The following is a 15,950-nucleotide window of genomic DNA, read 5'->3' on the forward strand; positions in this document are numbered from 1 at the left end:
GATCCCACTGTACAGAATTTAAAAACTGTCTGAGACCATTGTACTCACTTTTACGGAAGCAAAAACCCTTTCCATAATTAAAGATATAATTACCATCAGGGGTTTACTACTGATGGTAATTATATCTTTAAGTAAATCCTACATCAGTACACTGTGATCACTGCCACCTAGTGGTTCCTTTATCTGCAAATTCTTAATACACGAATGATCACTGCTGATAACTAGATCAAGAGTATTACCCTCTCTGGTTGTCTCTCGAACATAAAGGTCATAAAGGACAGAAATATCCTTTCCAAGGTCTTAACAGGGGATGAAAGCTGGGTTTATGGATGTGATACAGCTAGAGTCCTCCAGTGGAAGAGTCCATCATCTCCACATCCAAAAAAGGCAAGGCAGGTTAGATCAAACATCATCACGAACACACTGTTTTCCTTGCTAACGAGAGAATTGTCCATCAGGTGTTCCTTCTGGCAGGCCAAATTGTAAATCACCAATTCCAAATCATGGGTCCTAAAGCATTTCAGAAAGGATGTCAGAGGAAAATGCCCAGACAAATGATGCACTGAGGATTGTCTTCATGACAATGTGCCCAGCTCCCACAGTTTTATCAGTTCAGCAGTTTTTAGCCAAGGACAAACTGGCGATGATCCCACAACTGCCCTATTTTTCAACCTGGCCCCCTTGTGACGTCTTCCTATTACACAAAATGAAAGTCCAATTTAAAGGACAAAGATTCAAAGACATCACGAAGGTTCAGGTTGAATCACAGAAAGTGTTAGGCAGCATCGCGAAACAGGAGTTGCTGAGATTCTTCAAACAAGGAAAGAAGTGCTGAGATCTATGTATAAATTTTGGAGGGGACCACTTGGCAGGGTACAATGCCAATATTTAACTAACATAAGGCTAATTTTATTGCCCTAGTCCAGAAACTTTTGCCTCACACCTTGTATACAGAAGCTTTGCCAGCTGAGACAAAGAGGTGAAATGGTTAATCCGTATCTTGAATAATGCATACACGCTTGAAGACCCTATTTCAGGAAAGATGTGGATCTGCTGGAAAGGACAGAGAGAAGACTGACTAGATTAATTAAAGGTAAAAAGGTCTTATCAAGAGATAATTGAGTGGCTATTCTGTAAAGGTTCATGGCAGGACTTTCTGTATTTCATGGAAACACTTAAAAATTTCCCTGCTGCTCACAGCTCCGAATTTGGATTATCTAGTATCTCATAGCAAGATGAGGTAACTAGACAGGTGTGTTGTCCCCTTTAAGTCAGTATTTTACATCTATTTGGCTGTTTCCTGTGCTTGCCTCTGTACTTCGATTTCTTTAGCATATTGCCAATTGTCAAAAAGGGAATTTAATTCCTCAGCCTGATAAAGGTGATCGGTGGAGGAGGGTGCGTGTGTGTATATATATATATATATATATATAATTCATATATGGCCACTATAATTATATGTTGCATTTCGCCATTCCTTCGTTTTACTTGTGTAACTTTGAATGCATTCTATAGAGGTCTCTAATCCTGCCCTCTTTTTATAGCTTCTGCATTTTTATTTTATGTCCACATCTCACTATATATTATTGCTGGTTCCAAACATTCTCTCAGATATGTTATTGCCTTTGTGTCTGTTTGTCGGATTGCTCTATTGACAGTTACATATCTCCACTGAATATTTTCCTATTATTTCTTCCCACCTCAATGATGTACTATTCATTACTTGAAAATTCTAGGTATCTATTTTTTACTTTCTCATTTGCAAGTGTATATATATATATATTTCTTCATATTCTTTCATTTGCAGTTCTATTAGGCCTTATTCGGCTTTTTTTTTTTTGGGTACTTTTTCAAAACTCTTACTTTGCAAGCATTTGGTGTTAGCTTCCATTTCGACTAACACTTGCTTAGCCAGAGCCCTTTTTAAATGGTTGGGACTTTATGCCCCCAGCTTGCCATAAAGCTATTAGTGTAATACGAGGGCAATACGAAGCTTTATTACTTTCCTTTACCCTTCACTATTTTTGCCTAATTTTATGAGCTTTCATTCCCTCTCTCACCTCACTTTATTCCCTTGCCTTATACCATTTGCTTGCATATTCTTCTAATACTACACTCTAAATTATTCTTCTTATATTAAACTCAAAATGAAGATCGTCTCTAAATTACTACCTTTCCTATATCACATCATTATCTTTCACATGCATGTAGCTACCTACTTTCGCGGCTATTACCACATCTAGCTTATACTATAATAACTTATTTTACTTTAATTACTTATGCTTTACAATGAACACTACATTCGGACTATCTTATCTATCTTTGTGGAAGGTCTGCTTTTTTGCACTCCTTTTAATATATATTTTTCTTCCACACACATTTTTGAATTCCCTTTTATTCCACAAATATAGGTAAATATAGAAATGCAGGCATTGATACATAATCAGGTATAGTCCCCTGATGAAATACCTGTATTATGTATCAATATTTATATTTAGCTTTTATCTTTTTTTTTTTTTTTTTTTTTTTTGTAATTTTCTTCCTCCCTTTTTAGACTATTTTACTAAATTTTTCCACCTTTATCTGATGCTTGCTATTCCTTTATATTTTTAACTTATTACTTTTACTTTACAGTTCACTCCCTTTTAACTGGCTTACCAACTCAGCCTATAATTTGATTTAATTCATTATATCATTTAGGAGATTTTCATTCTTTCTATCTATCTCCCATCTTCAATACTTCCTTTTTCTTCTATCCTTCTCCTTTTAGTTTGGCATTTTGTGTAATTTACACATCCATCTACCTCCTTTTCAACAGTTTTATTACTTCTACCACATATATATAAATCATAGTCACACACAACCTCCTGCAATCAGAAGGATGAATCATGACTTTTGGTAGATAGCATATTTTCAGTTAAGAACCTAGTTTAACTGAAATGCAATTTTGTCCTCTGAAATATAGAATGACCTATCATAACGTATCCTATATCATAGTGAGGTAAGAAACTCAGAATACAGGCAACCCCCGTACAACACGGTACTTCCACAACATGGTTTCTCTCTAACATGACTGATAAATTGTAGAAAACCTTGCACAACATGGTACTTACATAACAGGTTTCGCTTCATGATTAGAGAATTTCAGTAAACCTCACATAACAGTGTATTTCTGAGCTTTTGTGCGGGGAAAACCCTGCTATTATATTGGATGTAATTTTTCAACATTTCCACTCTGTTTGAATCCCAGCTGTTGACTTGCTTGTTATTAAAAAAATATATTGAGGAATCCCTGTATTTTATTTTGTTGGGAAATTGGCATATTACGTTCTGTGCTATTGAACATGTGCTTGTCGAACTTGTGGAAAAAATCTGGATTTCAAAGTTTTATTACTATTGGATAGCAATACCAGGCCATCCAAACGTTGATGTTATGTTCCTACCACCACAGTTGTACTAGGTTAATACAACTTCTTTCGTTCAGCCATTAGATCAAGGAATTATATTCACCTTTAAAATTCATTACATCAGAAAATCGTTACAATGGATTTTGGAAAAAATTGATTCCAAATCTATTGAAGAAGTGATGGAGGCATTGGAAACATTTTTCAATTGTGGATTGTATTGGAATCATAGCTTTATCACTCAAAGAAGTAAAATTGTCAGCATTAAATGCACGTTGAAAAATAATGTATGGCCAGAGTGAGTTCATTCAGGAAATATGGTCGAACAGGCAGAAAACGGAATCGGTGCAATGGTAGAACTTGCTACGTTGGTAGGAGGGGAAGGTTTTGATGATGTGACTACTGAAGTCCTCATGAGTAGCACAGTTGATAGAATTGCCCTCCTTCCCACACTGGGTGAAAATGACCTGAGTTCAAATCCCGTTGATGACGGGAGGAATTTTTATGGGCCTTTTTCACAACATGACTGAGTTAGTCGGGCTCAGGTGAGGGTAGCATGGTTTTTTCTTCCCGGAAACTCAGGTTTTTCATCCAGCAAAACAGAAAATCGCCCTCAGAACGTAAGCAATTTATAGACAATATAAACAGAGTAACATGGTCTTAGTTGCTGATGCTGCAAAAAAAATAAAAAACATATGACTGCTGAAGACGTTCAAGAATTACTGGTAGATAAAGCGGATGGCAAAGTGGATTTGGTGGAAATGGCATCAGAGGTAAAACAAAATCAATTCATAGGATGATAGCGCAGATGAAAATTCTAAACTTTCAAATTTTACACTAAAAAGCATGCGGGAAAATTAGCCGAGCAATTAGAATCTTATTTTTTTAATGCAAATTCTTGAATGAAAGGAGCCCAAAGTTCAAAATGATTTTTTAAAGAGTATAGAAGATAAATGAAATCTAGAATGGTGTATTTTTGTTAGTTTTGTTAATGAAATATGTATTTTTGCTGCCTTTTGGAACATAACCCCCTCTTTTACTTTTTCTTAGTCCCGTATAACACAACATTTTATAGGAACCTAACTACCGTGTTATGCGAGGGTTACCTGTACTTTATTTCTGTTTAAAAAAATTCTTGGAAATACATAAGACATTATTCTTTCTGTACAAAATCTCAAAATGCTACCAAGTAACAATATGAACTGTTGTGATACCCATAAAATGTTCAAGTTCGGAATATCACATAGTTTATTTCCCCTTCAGTAATCTCCAAAAGGAACAGACTGGAATTGTTAAAAATGGTTATCCTGGGAAGATAGTAGTTTATAGATTGCACTGTAGTTTTTCAGAATTTGGAGAATCTTGTCTATGTGTATCTGCACATTCAAATTATTATGCATAGTCTGGTCTATTCAGCATGTTTTCTGTACTTACAAACACCCGTTACGGAGTAATTTCATGAATTCTCTATCAATTGGTTCCCTCTGTACAAAGTTGATAATGGTTAAACAATAAAAAATATTTAAAAACACCTGTTCAATTTTTTTTTCAAATAAAGTTTGAAACTGGTGACACTGCTATTAAAAATAATGGCAGAAAAATATCTGAAGGCTGATTTAATCAATAAAAATTTATCAGTTTAAAAACTTTAGATGAATGATTTTAAATATTGGACCATTTGAGATATAAAACTGGCCAGTGGTTTGATTAAAAAATATTAAAACAGTTGAGCAATTTAAAAATAAAAGATCATAACAGCTATAAGAAGAAATAATTTTGCTAACAAAATTAATAACAAATGAAAATTTTCCTTTACCTTTTCTATTCTCCAGATGATCTGCTGATATACTTTTTTCTATAATTCCTTTTGCTGAAAGAGAATTTTTTAACATTACTAAAAACATTTCCGAGTTGGAAAATTTTAGCAACAGAAGTCAGCTAAGCATATAGTTTAAAAATATAGTCAACCTATAGTAATAAAAAAAAAAAAAAAAAAAAAAAAAATGTAATAGTTAATATTAGTATTAAAGTGGCAGATCAATGCCAAGAAATATAGTTTATGTAGCATGTACCATTGGGGGGGAGGGGGGTAGAAATGGGTGGGATATGCTTACAAATTGTGTCACTAACTGAAACATTAAATTTTTAGAAAAACAAGCATTAGAACTAGAATAATTGCACCAACAGATTCAATTTTCTCAAAGTGACCAAAAATCATAAATTACTATACCATATTGATAACAGAAATCACAAAACCAACTACTGCATTTTCCCAAATATAAGTCTCATATAATTGCAATAAATACACCAACCATATATGTGACAAGGACTTTAATAAAATAAAATTAAATTAAACACAAAAAACTATGGAGTTAAAAGTGATAAAAAATAATAAATACATAAAATTAAAATATATGAATATTAAAGCAGTTAACAGTGACAAAAACAACACCAAAGCTTTCAAAATGTGACCACTTCCTTTATCAACAGTGGAATTTTACAGCCACGGTACATCCTTAAATAATACGAGAAGGATCACGGCTCTCAATAGGTTACTGAAGGAACATGGGCATTATTCTCCACACATGCATGGAAATTGGAATTGGCCTGGGAGCATGCCAGGCAGAACCATTCATCCCATCCAAGGATCATAGTCTTGAAGAGGGGATGAATACAGATTCCCCTATCTTTATTAATAGTGTTATGCTCCGGAGAACAAATTCGTAAGCTCTCAAGTCATTTCTGCTGCTAATACATATGTGAACAATCGACAATAGTTGTACAGTCTGTCCTCGTATAGCACGATAGTTGTGTTCCTAGAAACCCTCGTGCAATGCAAAATCGTGCAATATAAACAACAGGCCCTATGGGAAAAGTGGGGTTAGGTGCCGACCACCCAAGATTGAACACACATTTGGAACCAAAACATTACCAAACACAATAAATAATCGGGTAATTTTAATCGTTATAAAATACTTACGTATTTTATAACGATTAAAATACGTAATAAAAAATATAATATATTTTTTATTATAATATAATAAATAATAAATATTTTTTATTATTTATTATAAAAAATAAAAATACTATTAAAATACTAAAAATACTTTATAATAAAGTATTTTTAATACTAAAAAAGTATTTTTTACGAATAAAATACGTATTTTATTCGTAAAAAATTTATTATATTAAATAAAATAGTCGTAATAAAATACGTATTTTATAATACGTAAGTATAAATTATAATACGTAAGTCGTAATAAAATGCTTAAGTATTTAATTACGACTATTACGTAATAAAATATTGCTAACGCTTTTGCTTCTATCGTAAGCAAACTTGTTTTTTGTTTGATTTTCTATTCAAACAGATGACAGCCGTTCCATCTCTTCCAATTCTTTGTGTCTTAATCTAATGGATTTTAATTACACTTTGAGTTGTTCCCGCTATGAAAGTTGTTTTTATTTTCTCCGCATTCTATGTAATTCTCGGCGTTGCCTCATTTAGGTCTGTAGCACGTGCAATATCACATGGTCTTTCATTTCGCTCAAAGCGTTTCACAATTTCATATTTTTTTCTCTATCAACAGAGGCGGACTAGCCATAAGCCTTACCGGAGGCCACTGTGATTTTGGCCATAAACCGTAGTATGAGGCCACTATAAATTTTCTCGGGTAAAAATTTTTGACCCAGTCCGCCTCTGTTTATCGATATTGCTTTTTTTTTTCTCTCTCTGAATCTGCAGTGTCTTCGCCAGGACGCTTCCTTTTCACACCTTTTAAGTATTTTACTAATTTTTAGGGAATAAAGCGCAATTACAAAACGAGGAGGCACGCTTAATACATATAAACAAAGCTGCGCGCTTATAGCAACTGAATAAACAACACCGTAAAGGCCGAGATACACTATTAACACCCCACATTTTACTAAAGCACATTTCTGGGGGTTACTACCATAAAACAATAAAAACAATTTCCAGTTTCGTTTCTGCTAGTGGAATCTGTTATAAACTGGTAGTAAACTCGATCTAATTGCATTTGCGATTATATCGATAGCTGGAATTGTGTTGGTTTTTACGTTATTATGGTGAAATGTGTTTCCCCTTCACTGATATAAAACACATAAATACATTTTCCGAATCTTCTTCATTCCTATCGTGTTGCGTTCGGTTGGGGTGATTCCGCGTTCGACTGCCATTTCTTGTAAACACAAAGGCGAATCGTGCATAAGCGAATTCGGTTCGTGTTATATAAGATATCGTTCCCCTATTTATAAATCATGTATGATCGAATTCGTGTAGTGTAAACGTGTTATACGAGGACCGACTGTATCATCTGGATAAATTTGATGATCTTCCTCCCAAAAGTGCTCAGCCACAGCAGATTTTCAATAATTGGTAGACTTTATTGCTCTTATATGCTTCCCATATGATCTTTAAATCATTGTGCTGAATCTCACATGTGCCCACATTGCCTCATCACTGGGGGAATTTTACGTCTCTTCGGTCTATGCCAGACCGGGAGAGGACATTCTCCCCATCACAACGTATCTGCAAACCCTACAGCGCCAGCTTCCGAGTGCCAAAATTATTATTGGAATGGATGCAAATTGCAGGTCCCCGGCCTGGCATAGTGAGACGCCAGATAGGAGAGGCACACACAATGGACAGCGACTGGAGGAGTGCATAGCAAGCAGTAACTTTACTATCCTGAACCTAACAAATCAACTTCCCACGTTTTCAAGTACAATGTGGGAAGCAAACATTGATCTTACCCTTGCAAGCCGCACAATAGCAGGACACCTCACCCCCTGTGAGGTACAGGACCATTGGACCACATCTGATCATAGGGTTATAACCCTCAGTCTGCACCGAACCCTAATTCCAAGACAGATTGTCAGATTTCTCTTGCCAAGATATGCCATTCCCAAAGCCTACTGGAATCTCTTCCAACGGACGCTGATGATGGGAGCAGAAAACATCTGTACTGAAGGCCAAAACTTAAGTGACCTCCAGCAGCAGGTGACGAAATTAATCATGGATGCTGTGGACATAGCCATAAAAAAGAAACACCCGGCCCCCAGAGCTGTTCCTAGTTGTCTCCAAAACTAACTGACCTCAGACACAGAGCAAACAGAGCCCGAAAAGCATTCCAACGAGCACACAAAACCTGGCCACAGGCAGAGGTGGACAAGCTAAGGCAGAGGTATCGCGAGGCAAGAAATAACTACACGGCCAAGATTAAGCAGAAGAAAAAAGAAACATGGGAAACTCTGGTCAGTGCAAATGGCAATGCTAACCTATGGGGAATTGTTTATAGAGTTGTCACTAACAAGCTCCCAAGAGGGGAAGTGGTTACAGCCACCGAAACTGCACCAGCAAGTTATACCAGAAACTGGAAATCATCAATTGACAACATATTAGACCACATCTTCCTACCTCAAACTGAACCCCAGACTGAGGAACGGAGAAAACTCTATGAAGAAAACTCCTCTTATTGTACCATGGCAGTTGAGCCCCCCCTTTACAATCATGGAGCTGAGAATAGCAGCAGCAAACATTAAAAACAGGAAAGCCCCTGGTGACGACAGGATTGAACCAGAGATGCTCAAAAAGGCAGTAGAAAAGATACCAGACATCATTCTAAATCTCTTCAATCGCTGTCTTTCAGAAGGCTATTACCCTAATAAGTGGAAAACAGCAAGAATAAGACTTATACTTAAGAATCCAACCAATCCCCAGGATAAGCCAACATTATACAGACCCATAGCTTTGCTTTCTACCTTGAGCAAACTTTTTGAGCGGCTTCTATACCATAGATTAGAGACTCACTTCCAGGAAGCGAACATGATGTCGCCAAGCCAGTTCGGCTTCAGAAGAGGATGCTCAGCGGCAGATGCTTTGGAAAACATAATTGAGGCAGCAAAAAACTGTGACATGAAGTATTTTCTCCTCATATCGATAGACTTTGCTGGCACTTTTGATTCTCTCTGGTGGCCTGGAATCCTGGCCAGACTTCTGCGCGCCCAAATTCCAGGCAGCCTGTTCTGCTGCCCAAATTCCAGGCAGCCTGATCATACTTGGATGACAGAAGGATTACAGTGACTGCTCCCTTTGCCACTCTCTCCAGGCAGGTCCACAGAGGCTGCCCCCAGGGATCAGTTCTGGGGCCCCTTCTGTGGACTCTTGTGCTGGATGAGTTCCTCAATATGGAAATCCCTAATATAAGAACGCAGGCATACGACAATGATCTTATACTGATGCTGCAGGCTAATAACAGGACAGGAGATCCATGCAAATCAGGCCATTTCTGTTCTGCAAGGATGGGCAAATGGGAACCTACTGAACATTTCACCGGAAAAAACACATTCAATACTCCTCAAGGGCTCCCTTGATCCCAGGAGGCCTCCCCAGATCAAGATAAATGGACCAACCATTAAACTCCAAATAGAAGTCAAGTATCTTGTCGTTATCCTCGATAGACACCTCAACTTCACACCGCATCTTAGTTACCTCAGAGTAAAATTCAGGAAATATTCCGGCCTATTTGCTAGTTACACACAGAGACTGGGGTCTGAAGAAGAGGGTGCTCACCATCCTCTACAAGGCATTCTTCATCCCGGCACTGGCTTATGCAGCGGGAGCTTGGTATGCTAAGGCAAGCACTGCTGTTAACAGAAGGAAATTGGAAACCATCCATCGAATAATTCTCCACACAACAACCAGAGCATGCTGCACGGTGAGCACCCACGCTCTCCAGATCCTTGCAGGATGTCTCCCTCTGGACTTGGAGATTGTCAGCTGTTGGCTACTGCACCAACACGCCAAAGGAAGGGTAATCACACATTTGGGATATACTACGGACTCAACTCTGACTAGACCACAGGAAAAAAGATGTCTTACAGACCACAAAAAAAAACAGTGTGGCAGAATCAGTGGAATGACTCCACTAAAGGCCACATAACTAGAAGCTTCATACCAGACATTGGACGTGTTTACCCTATTTCCCCGACCTGGTACTCTCCTGGACTTCATACCACTTACCTGCTGACAGGGCATGACTCCTTCAAGAAGAAGCTACACGATTTTGGAATCTCGGACATAGCACAGTGTAGATGCGGACAAGAAGAAATTTGGGAGCACCTGCTCTATGAATGTAATATATATGAAAACCTCCGTGGCCTGCTGTTTACCAAACTACGCTTCATCCTTAGAAATCAGGACATAGTGCTGCAGGAAGAAGACTATAAGGCTTTCAAGCTTTTCGCTCAAAATCTCTTCGCGAGGCAAAGAGCACTTCCACCACCCTGAAACAAACTTCAGACTATGGACTACCGATGGATAGAAAGAACACAACTGGCCATTGACGACCAGCTGAGTGACTACAGCACTTGAACACAAGTGGTGGGGACAACCTACAGCAACTGAAAGACAACTGAGTCCTAACTGGATGCGACCAAACACTGGGACCTAGATGTAGTTGGCCTGTCACGTGCAGGTGACGCATCCTGGCCTCTGCCAAGACTAAGTTCACCACCTGGAGAGTCAAAGTGAATGACTTAGATTGCAGCCTTGCTGCCAACTAGCCAAATGGCGACCCAGATCCCACACCTTTCCGGGCCTGCTTTATCTCCTTTTCCCGGGAGGGGGGGGGGGCACCCCTGTCTCCTCCTCTCCCTGCAAAACCCACTTTCCTTCTGGTGTGGCATGGGCATGCCCACTGAACATTTGGGGGCCACCTACTCTATCGGTCCCTTTCTTCTTTTTCTACCCTCCAGCCTTCCTTCTCCCCACCCAAATCTGTCTACCTTCACAGAGCACAGCCCCATATGTCAAAATTGTAACTACACCAAAATTGCTTGTCCGACCCTTTTCGGCCAAAAATAAAACTCATCCAGCGTACAATCCATTCTCGCTCTTAAGGCAAATCTCTATGACCAAACAAAGCACCAACAGCGATTAAAGCAATGTCTTTTTTTTTTTTTTTTATAGGTCCTAGCCATTGAAATCTGGGGAAAGTAAGTGGCAGAACCTGCCAGAGTACTGATTCCTTACTGGTAACACCTGGCTAGCCTCCACGTGGCGCAGTATTAGCAACATCGGGTCCCATCAGAGGCCCGATAGCCAATAAGCCAGATGAACAACAGGCACAACAGACTACACTATACACGATTCACACACTTTAAATCTCTGGCTTGACAGGGTACTGTCACTCGATACAGAGAACACCGCGGAGATGGGAGAAATCCCAGGAGCCGCAAGACCCTCAACATACCAAATACCAAATATAACAGTCCCCACAATCTAGACATTTGATCTCATATAACATTCCACTTGTATCCTCAATAGGTACAGAGTCTTTTGCCATTGAAACAACTGTGTGCAGCCTCCATCCTGGCAGCAACATACAAGTCCATAACAAGTCCTTGACAGTCCATAATATCCTTGAGATCCATTCTGCTAACCCCGGATAGTAAGAAATGTACATGCTAGCAATGGGTGTGAATGCCTCTCTCGAACTTTTTCCCCTGCCCGAATGTACTTGGCCAAAATCTTCTGGGGATAACCAAATTTTCAGAGATCTACTGCGACACATCTAATCTCGTCCAATCTATCATCAGAAGTGTGGTGCTGCAGTGGAACCAGCCCTATCCAATAGGACCTTAATTACACTATTTTTATGAGTGATTGGCTTGTGCCATACGGTAATGCGTATATCGTCCCCAACACATTGGTTCCCTATAGACTTTTATCTTTACTCTAGGGCTGCCTCTACTAATCAACACATCAAGGAAAGGGAAGGTACCCTCTACTTTCACCTCCAAGGTAAATCGAATGAAAGGAGGAAAACCCCTTTTGTTTGGTTAATTAAATAAAATAAATTTTCTGTTTATACTCTGGCATGACAACCAAGTCAGTAGAGTTTACAATAAATCGTCAATACAAATATTTATCGTATTTAGTAGTCATGGGCTTGAACCACGGTCCACTCAAGGAGGTAGGTGGTAGATGACTTTCATCAACCGGTGAAATACCATCACTTTGCTTATTGGAGGCTTGAAGTGGTGAAACCCATGTTTAGTCTCTAGAGCAAAATTTCCGGCATGCCCCTTTCCCCCATACTTCTCCTTCAACCCATGCACGGTACTAAGTACTATAGGTTTTGATACCTTTCGTGTTTGAGGTTTTCATAAAAAAAAAAAAAAAAAAAAAGGAACGCATGCTATGCACTCTCGCTCCTGACCACTGGGCTACGTCAGGTCTAAAACTTTATCTTCCCCCTCATATAATGGCAAATGTACTGTTGACAAAGCATTTCCATGCACGCATGGGAGGAGATGGATCCAAACCATTAAGAAACTTGAAATGCCACTGTTCCATGGCTAAATTAGCAACAACAGCACTTATTGGAGAGCCCTAGCTGTGCCGTGAACCTGCTTATACTTTGAAAATACAATTTGCTTACACACTTGGAATATAAGCCTCATCTCCAAAATTATACAGCTTGAAATAAATAAAAAAAGCACTTGTATCATTTTTGAAATTAACACAATTTCTCATTTCTTTCATTATAAGAAATTGGGTGTAAATTACAATGAACACTTATCATACCACCACTGATCAGTTGAACATCTTCACTTCTTCACCACCAGCAGTTTTGCTTTTAATAAAAGCACCTTTCTCTGTACCTGTCACAACATGGCATTGCCATTATCATATTAGAGCACTACAGTATTGTTCAAAAATCGACGTGCAATAATCCAAAAAATAAGCAAGTATCATGTTGCTCCACGTAGTTAAGTTCATTACTTAAAATACAGCAATATACATTTTTTGGATTAATAGGAGGCACTGAAAGAAAAAAGACAGGTACAATTATTTCCATTAGGATTATACCGGGTCGCTTTTGAATGTCCCCGATTTTAAATGTCTTGCAAAAGAAAACCAAGTGCACTAGGAAATGTTAATAAATTTTATTGGGAAAGAAAACTCAAACAGTTTATAATAAAAAAAAGTCAGCAAACTTCTATATGAGCTCCTTTGGTGAAATGAAGAATGTCCAAACAACACTCAATTTCAGACCAGGTTCCCTCCAACATATCTGCACTGATGGTAGCAACTGCCTGCACGTGTGTATGTAAGGTGGCAAGGTTAGACACCTGGATGGAATAAACCATGTCTTTCACATAGCCCCAGAATAAAATCTTAGGGAGTTATGTCAAGTGAATGAGAAGGCCATGGTACTGGTCCACCATGTCCAATCCAATGGTCTGGGAACTGTCGTTCAGAGCAGTGTGCACCTGCAGGCTCCAATGATGCAGTGCTCCATTCTGATAAAAATTATGTTGGATGTAGGTGTGCAATATGAGGAAATGTATATTGTTCCAGCATGTCTAGGTATGTGATTCCTGTAATGATAATCATGTTCTTCATAAGATCACAATACACATTCACTTCTGGGCTGTCTCAAATGTGCTCTTAGATACTGTGTAGGTTTTCAGAACCCCATAATTTGAACATTCTGCCGGTTAATTTTTCCCAAAATGTGAAATGTTGCCTCATCGGAAAAACATAACATGACTCAAGAAATTGAATTATATATGTGTGATCAAGAATATCAATAGCGAAGTTTTATCACTGTGGTTTGTCACTTAACTAGATTTCTTGAACCATTTTAAATTTATAGACATACAAACGTAGCCACTTATACAAGACCCTGTGCAGATTTGCACTGGGCATGTTCAATTCCCTTGATGCAGTCTGAGTGATTTCCGTGAGCAAAGAACAAACCCAGCATATACCACTTCAATTTGCTTTTCTGAGACACTTTGACCATCTCCTCCATATTGTTATCATATATTTGGATTTCAGAAAGGCTTTTGATACTGTTGCACATGGAAGACTGCTGAACAAATTGGAGCTGTGTGGCATTGGAGGAAAATTGCTGCTATGGATAAAGGGATAGTTGAGTGGGAGAAGACAGAGAGTGGTAATCGACACTGCTCATCGTGGACTAATGTTATTAGTGGAGTCTCTCAGGGTTCAGTGTTGGGTCCATTGTTATTTTCTGTATTTATAAATGATATTGATGATGGTATATCAAGCTTAATGTCCAAGTTTGCAAACAATACGAAGGTTGGCGGGGTTGTTAAGGACACTAATGACAGTACGCTGCTGCTGCTGCTGCAACAGGATCTAGAAAAGTTGAGCAGATGGGCTGAGAGGTGGCAAATGAAGTTTAATATTGACAAATGTAAAGTACTACATATGGGAAACAGTAACCCCAGAGTAACGTATATATCTGTGGTACTACACTGACATCATCATCACTGTGCTAACACCTACTTGTACCTGCGCTTCCTGAGCAATAAGCTCATCCGCGCTTTATATCTCTTATCGTATCAATTTTAGTCTTTTGATTCTTAATCATATCCTCCGTATGATAAATCAAACATTGAGGATACGTTACCACCCCTGCCCTGAAGAGGCAGATATCGACTGTCTAGAGCTCAATTAAACTTTAAACTTTAAAGGCAAACTTCTATAAATTGTGATTCTTGTTCCAGCCAAATAACTGTGTGGTACTACACTGACAGTGGTAGAGAACAAAAAGGACCTGGGAGTAATTGTGCAGGTAGATATGAAGTTTTCTGAGCAGTGCAGATGGGCTGCAAGAGTAGCTCATGGTGTCTTGTCAGTGATATACAGGAATTTTTCTAGCAGGAATAAGGAGGTGATTATCCCCTTGTATAAGGCAATAGTCAGGCCACACCTTGAGTACTGTACACAGATTTGGAGGCCAAGCTGTTGGAACAAGTACAGAGAAGGGCAACAAGATTGGTGAATGGAACAAAGGGTTGCTCTTATGAATAAAGGCTTAAGTTTTGCAAATTACAGTTTCTGGAGACTAGGCACCTGCAAGGTGATCTGATTGAGGTGTATAAAGCCTTGAATGGTTTGAGCATGCTCAATGCTGATGGGATTCTTCCTCTTGCTCAGAATAATCACCTGAGAGGGAATAATTCAAATTGAGGGAAGACACTTGTAAGATAGATGTACGGAAGTTTGCCTTTAGCCAGCGGGTAGTTGGAACAGACTTCCATCCCTTGTTGTGGAAGTTGATAGCCTAAATAAATTTAAGGCTCAGCTGGACAGGTATTTGGAACGAACGGAGGGGTGAAATGGGAGCGGGTTTTTTTTTTTTTTTTTTGGCTGATGCTGCATAAGCTTGCTTTCTTGCATCATATGCCTCTACTAATGCTAATGTTGCTTTTGCATGCTACCAGTGTTCAAAAACATCCTGTACCATCTCCATATAGTCTTTAGGTCAGGTGCATCTTTGTTGAACACATGTCTGAACTGGCTTTGAACCATGACAACAGATATGCTTTCTACAAAACATACCATGCTGGAGCCTTGATTGTTTGTTAATGTTTGTTATTTGGTTTTTAGGAGCATTAGGAACTAAGGCCATATTGCTCGGGGGAATATGTGGTGGTCATTCCCTGACCTTTCCGCATCCTCCGTATTTGGTGGCCACGGGCTTGAAC

General features: G+C 38.7%; 1 protein-coding gene across 5 annotated transcripts in view; it reads right to left on the reverse strand.

Annotated features, from left to right (window-relative positions):
* The window catches only part of LOC150089212 (MBT domain-containing protein 1-like), a 406,745-nt gene that overhangs the window by 272,041 nt on the left and 118,754 nt on the right, over positions 1-15,950 (reverse strand). For all 5 annotated transcript variants that reach the window (XM_090388417.1, XM_090388411.1, XM_090388400.1 and 2 more), the window contains exon 6: positions 5,221-5,274. In XM_090388417.1, the coding sequence (XP_090244543.1) occupies positions 5,221-5,274 (54 nt within the window). The remainder of the gene's footprint in view (positions 1-5,220; positions 5,275-15,950) is intronic.

This window comes from Mastigoproctus giganteus, chromosome 2, assembly GCF_048544385.1.
Source record: "Mastigoproctus giganteus isolate SK-2022 chromosome 2, ASM4854438v1, whole genome shotgun sequence".
Taxonomy (NCBI): Eukaryota; Metazoa; Arthropoda; class Arachnida; order Uropygi; family Thelyphonidae; genus Mastigoproctus; species Mastigoproctus giganteus.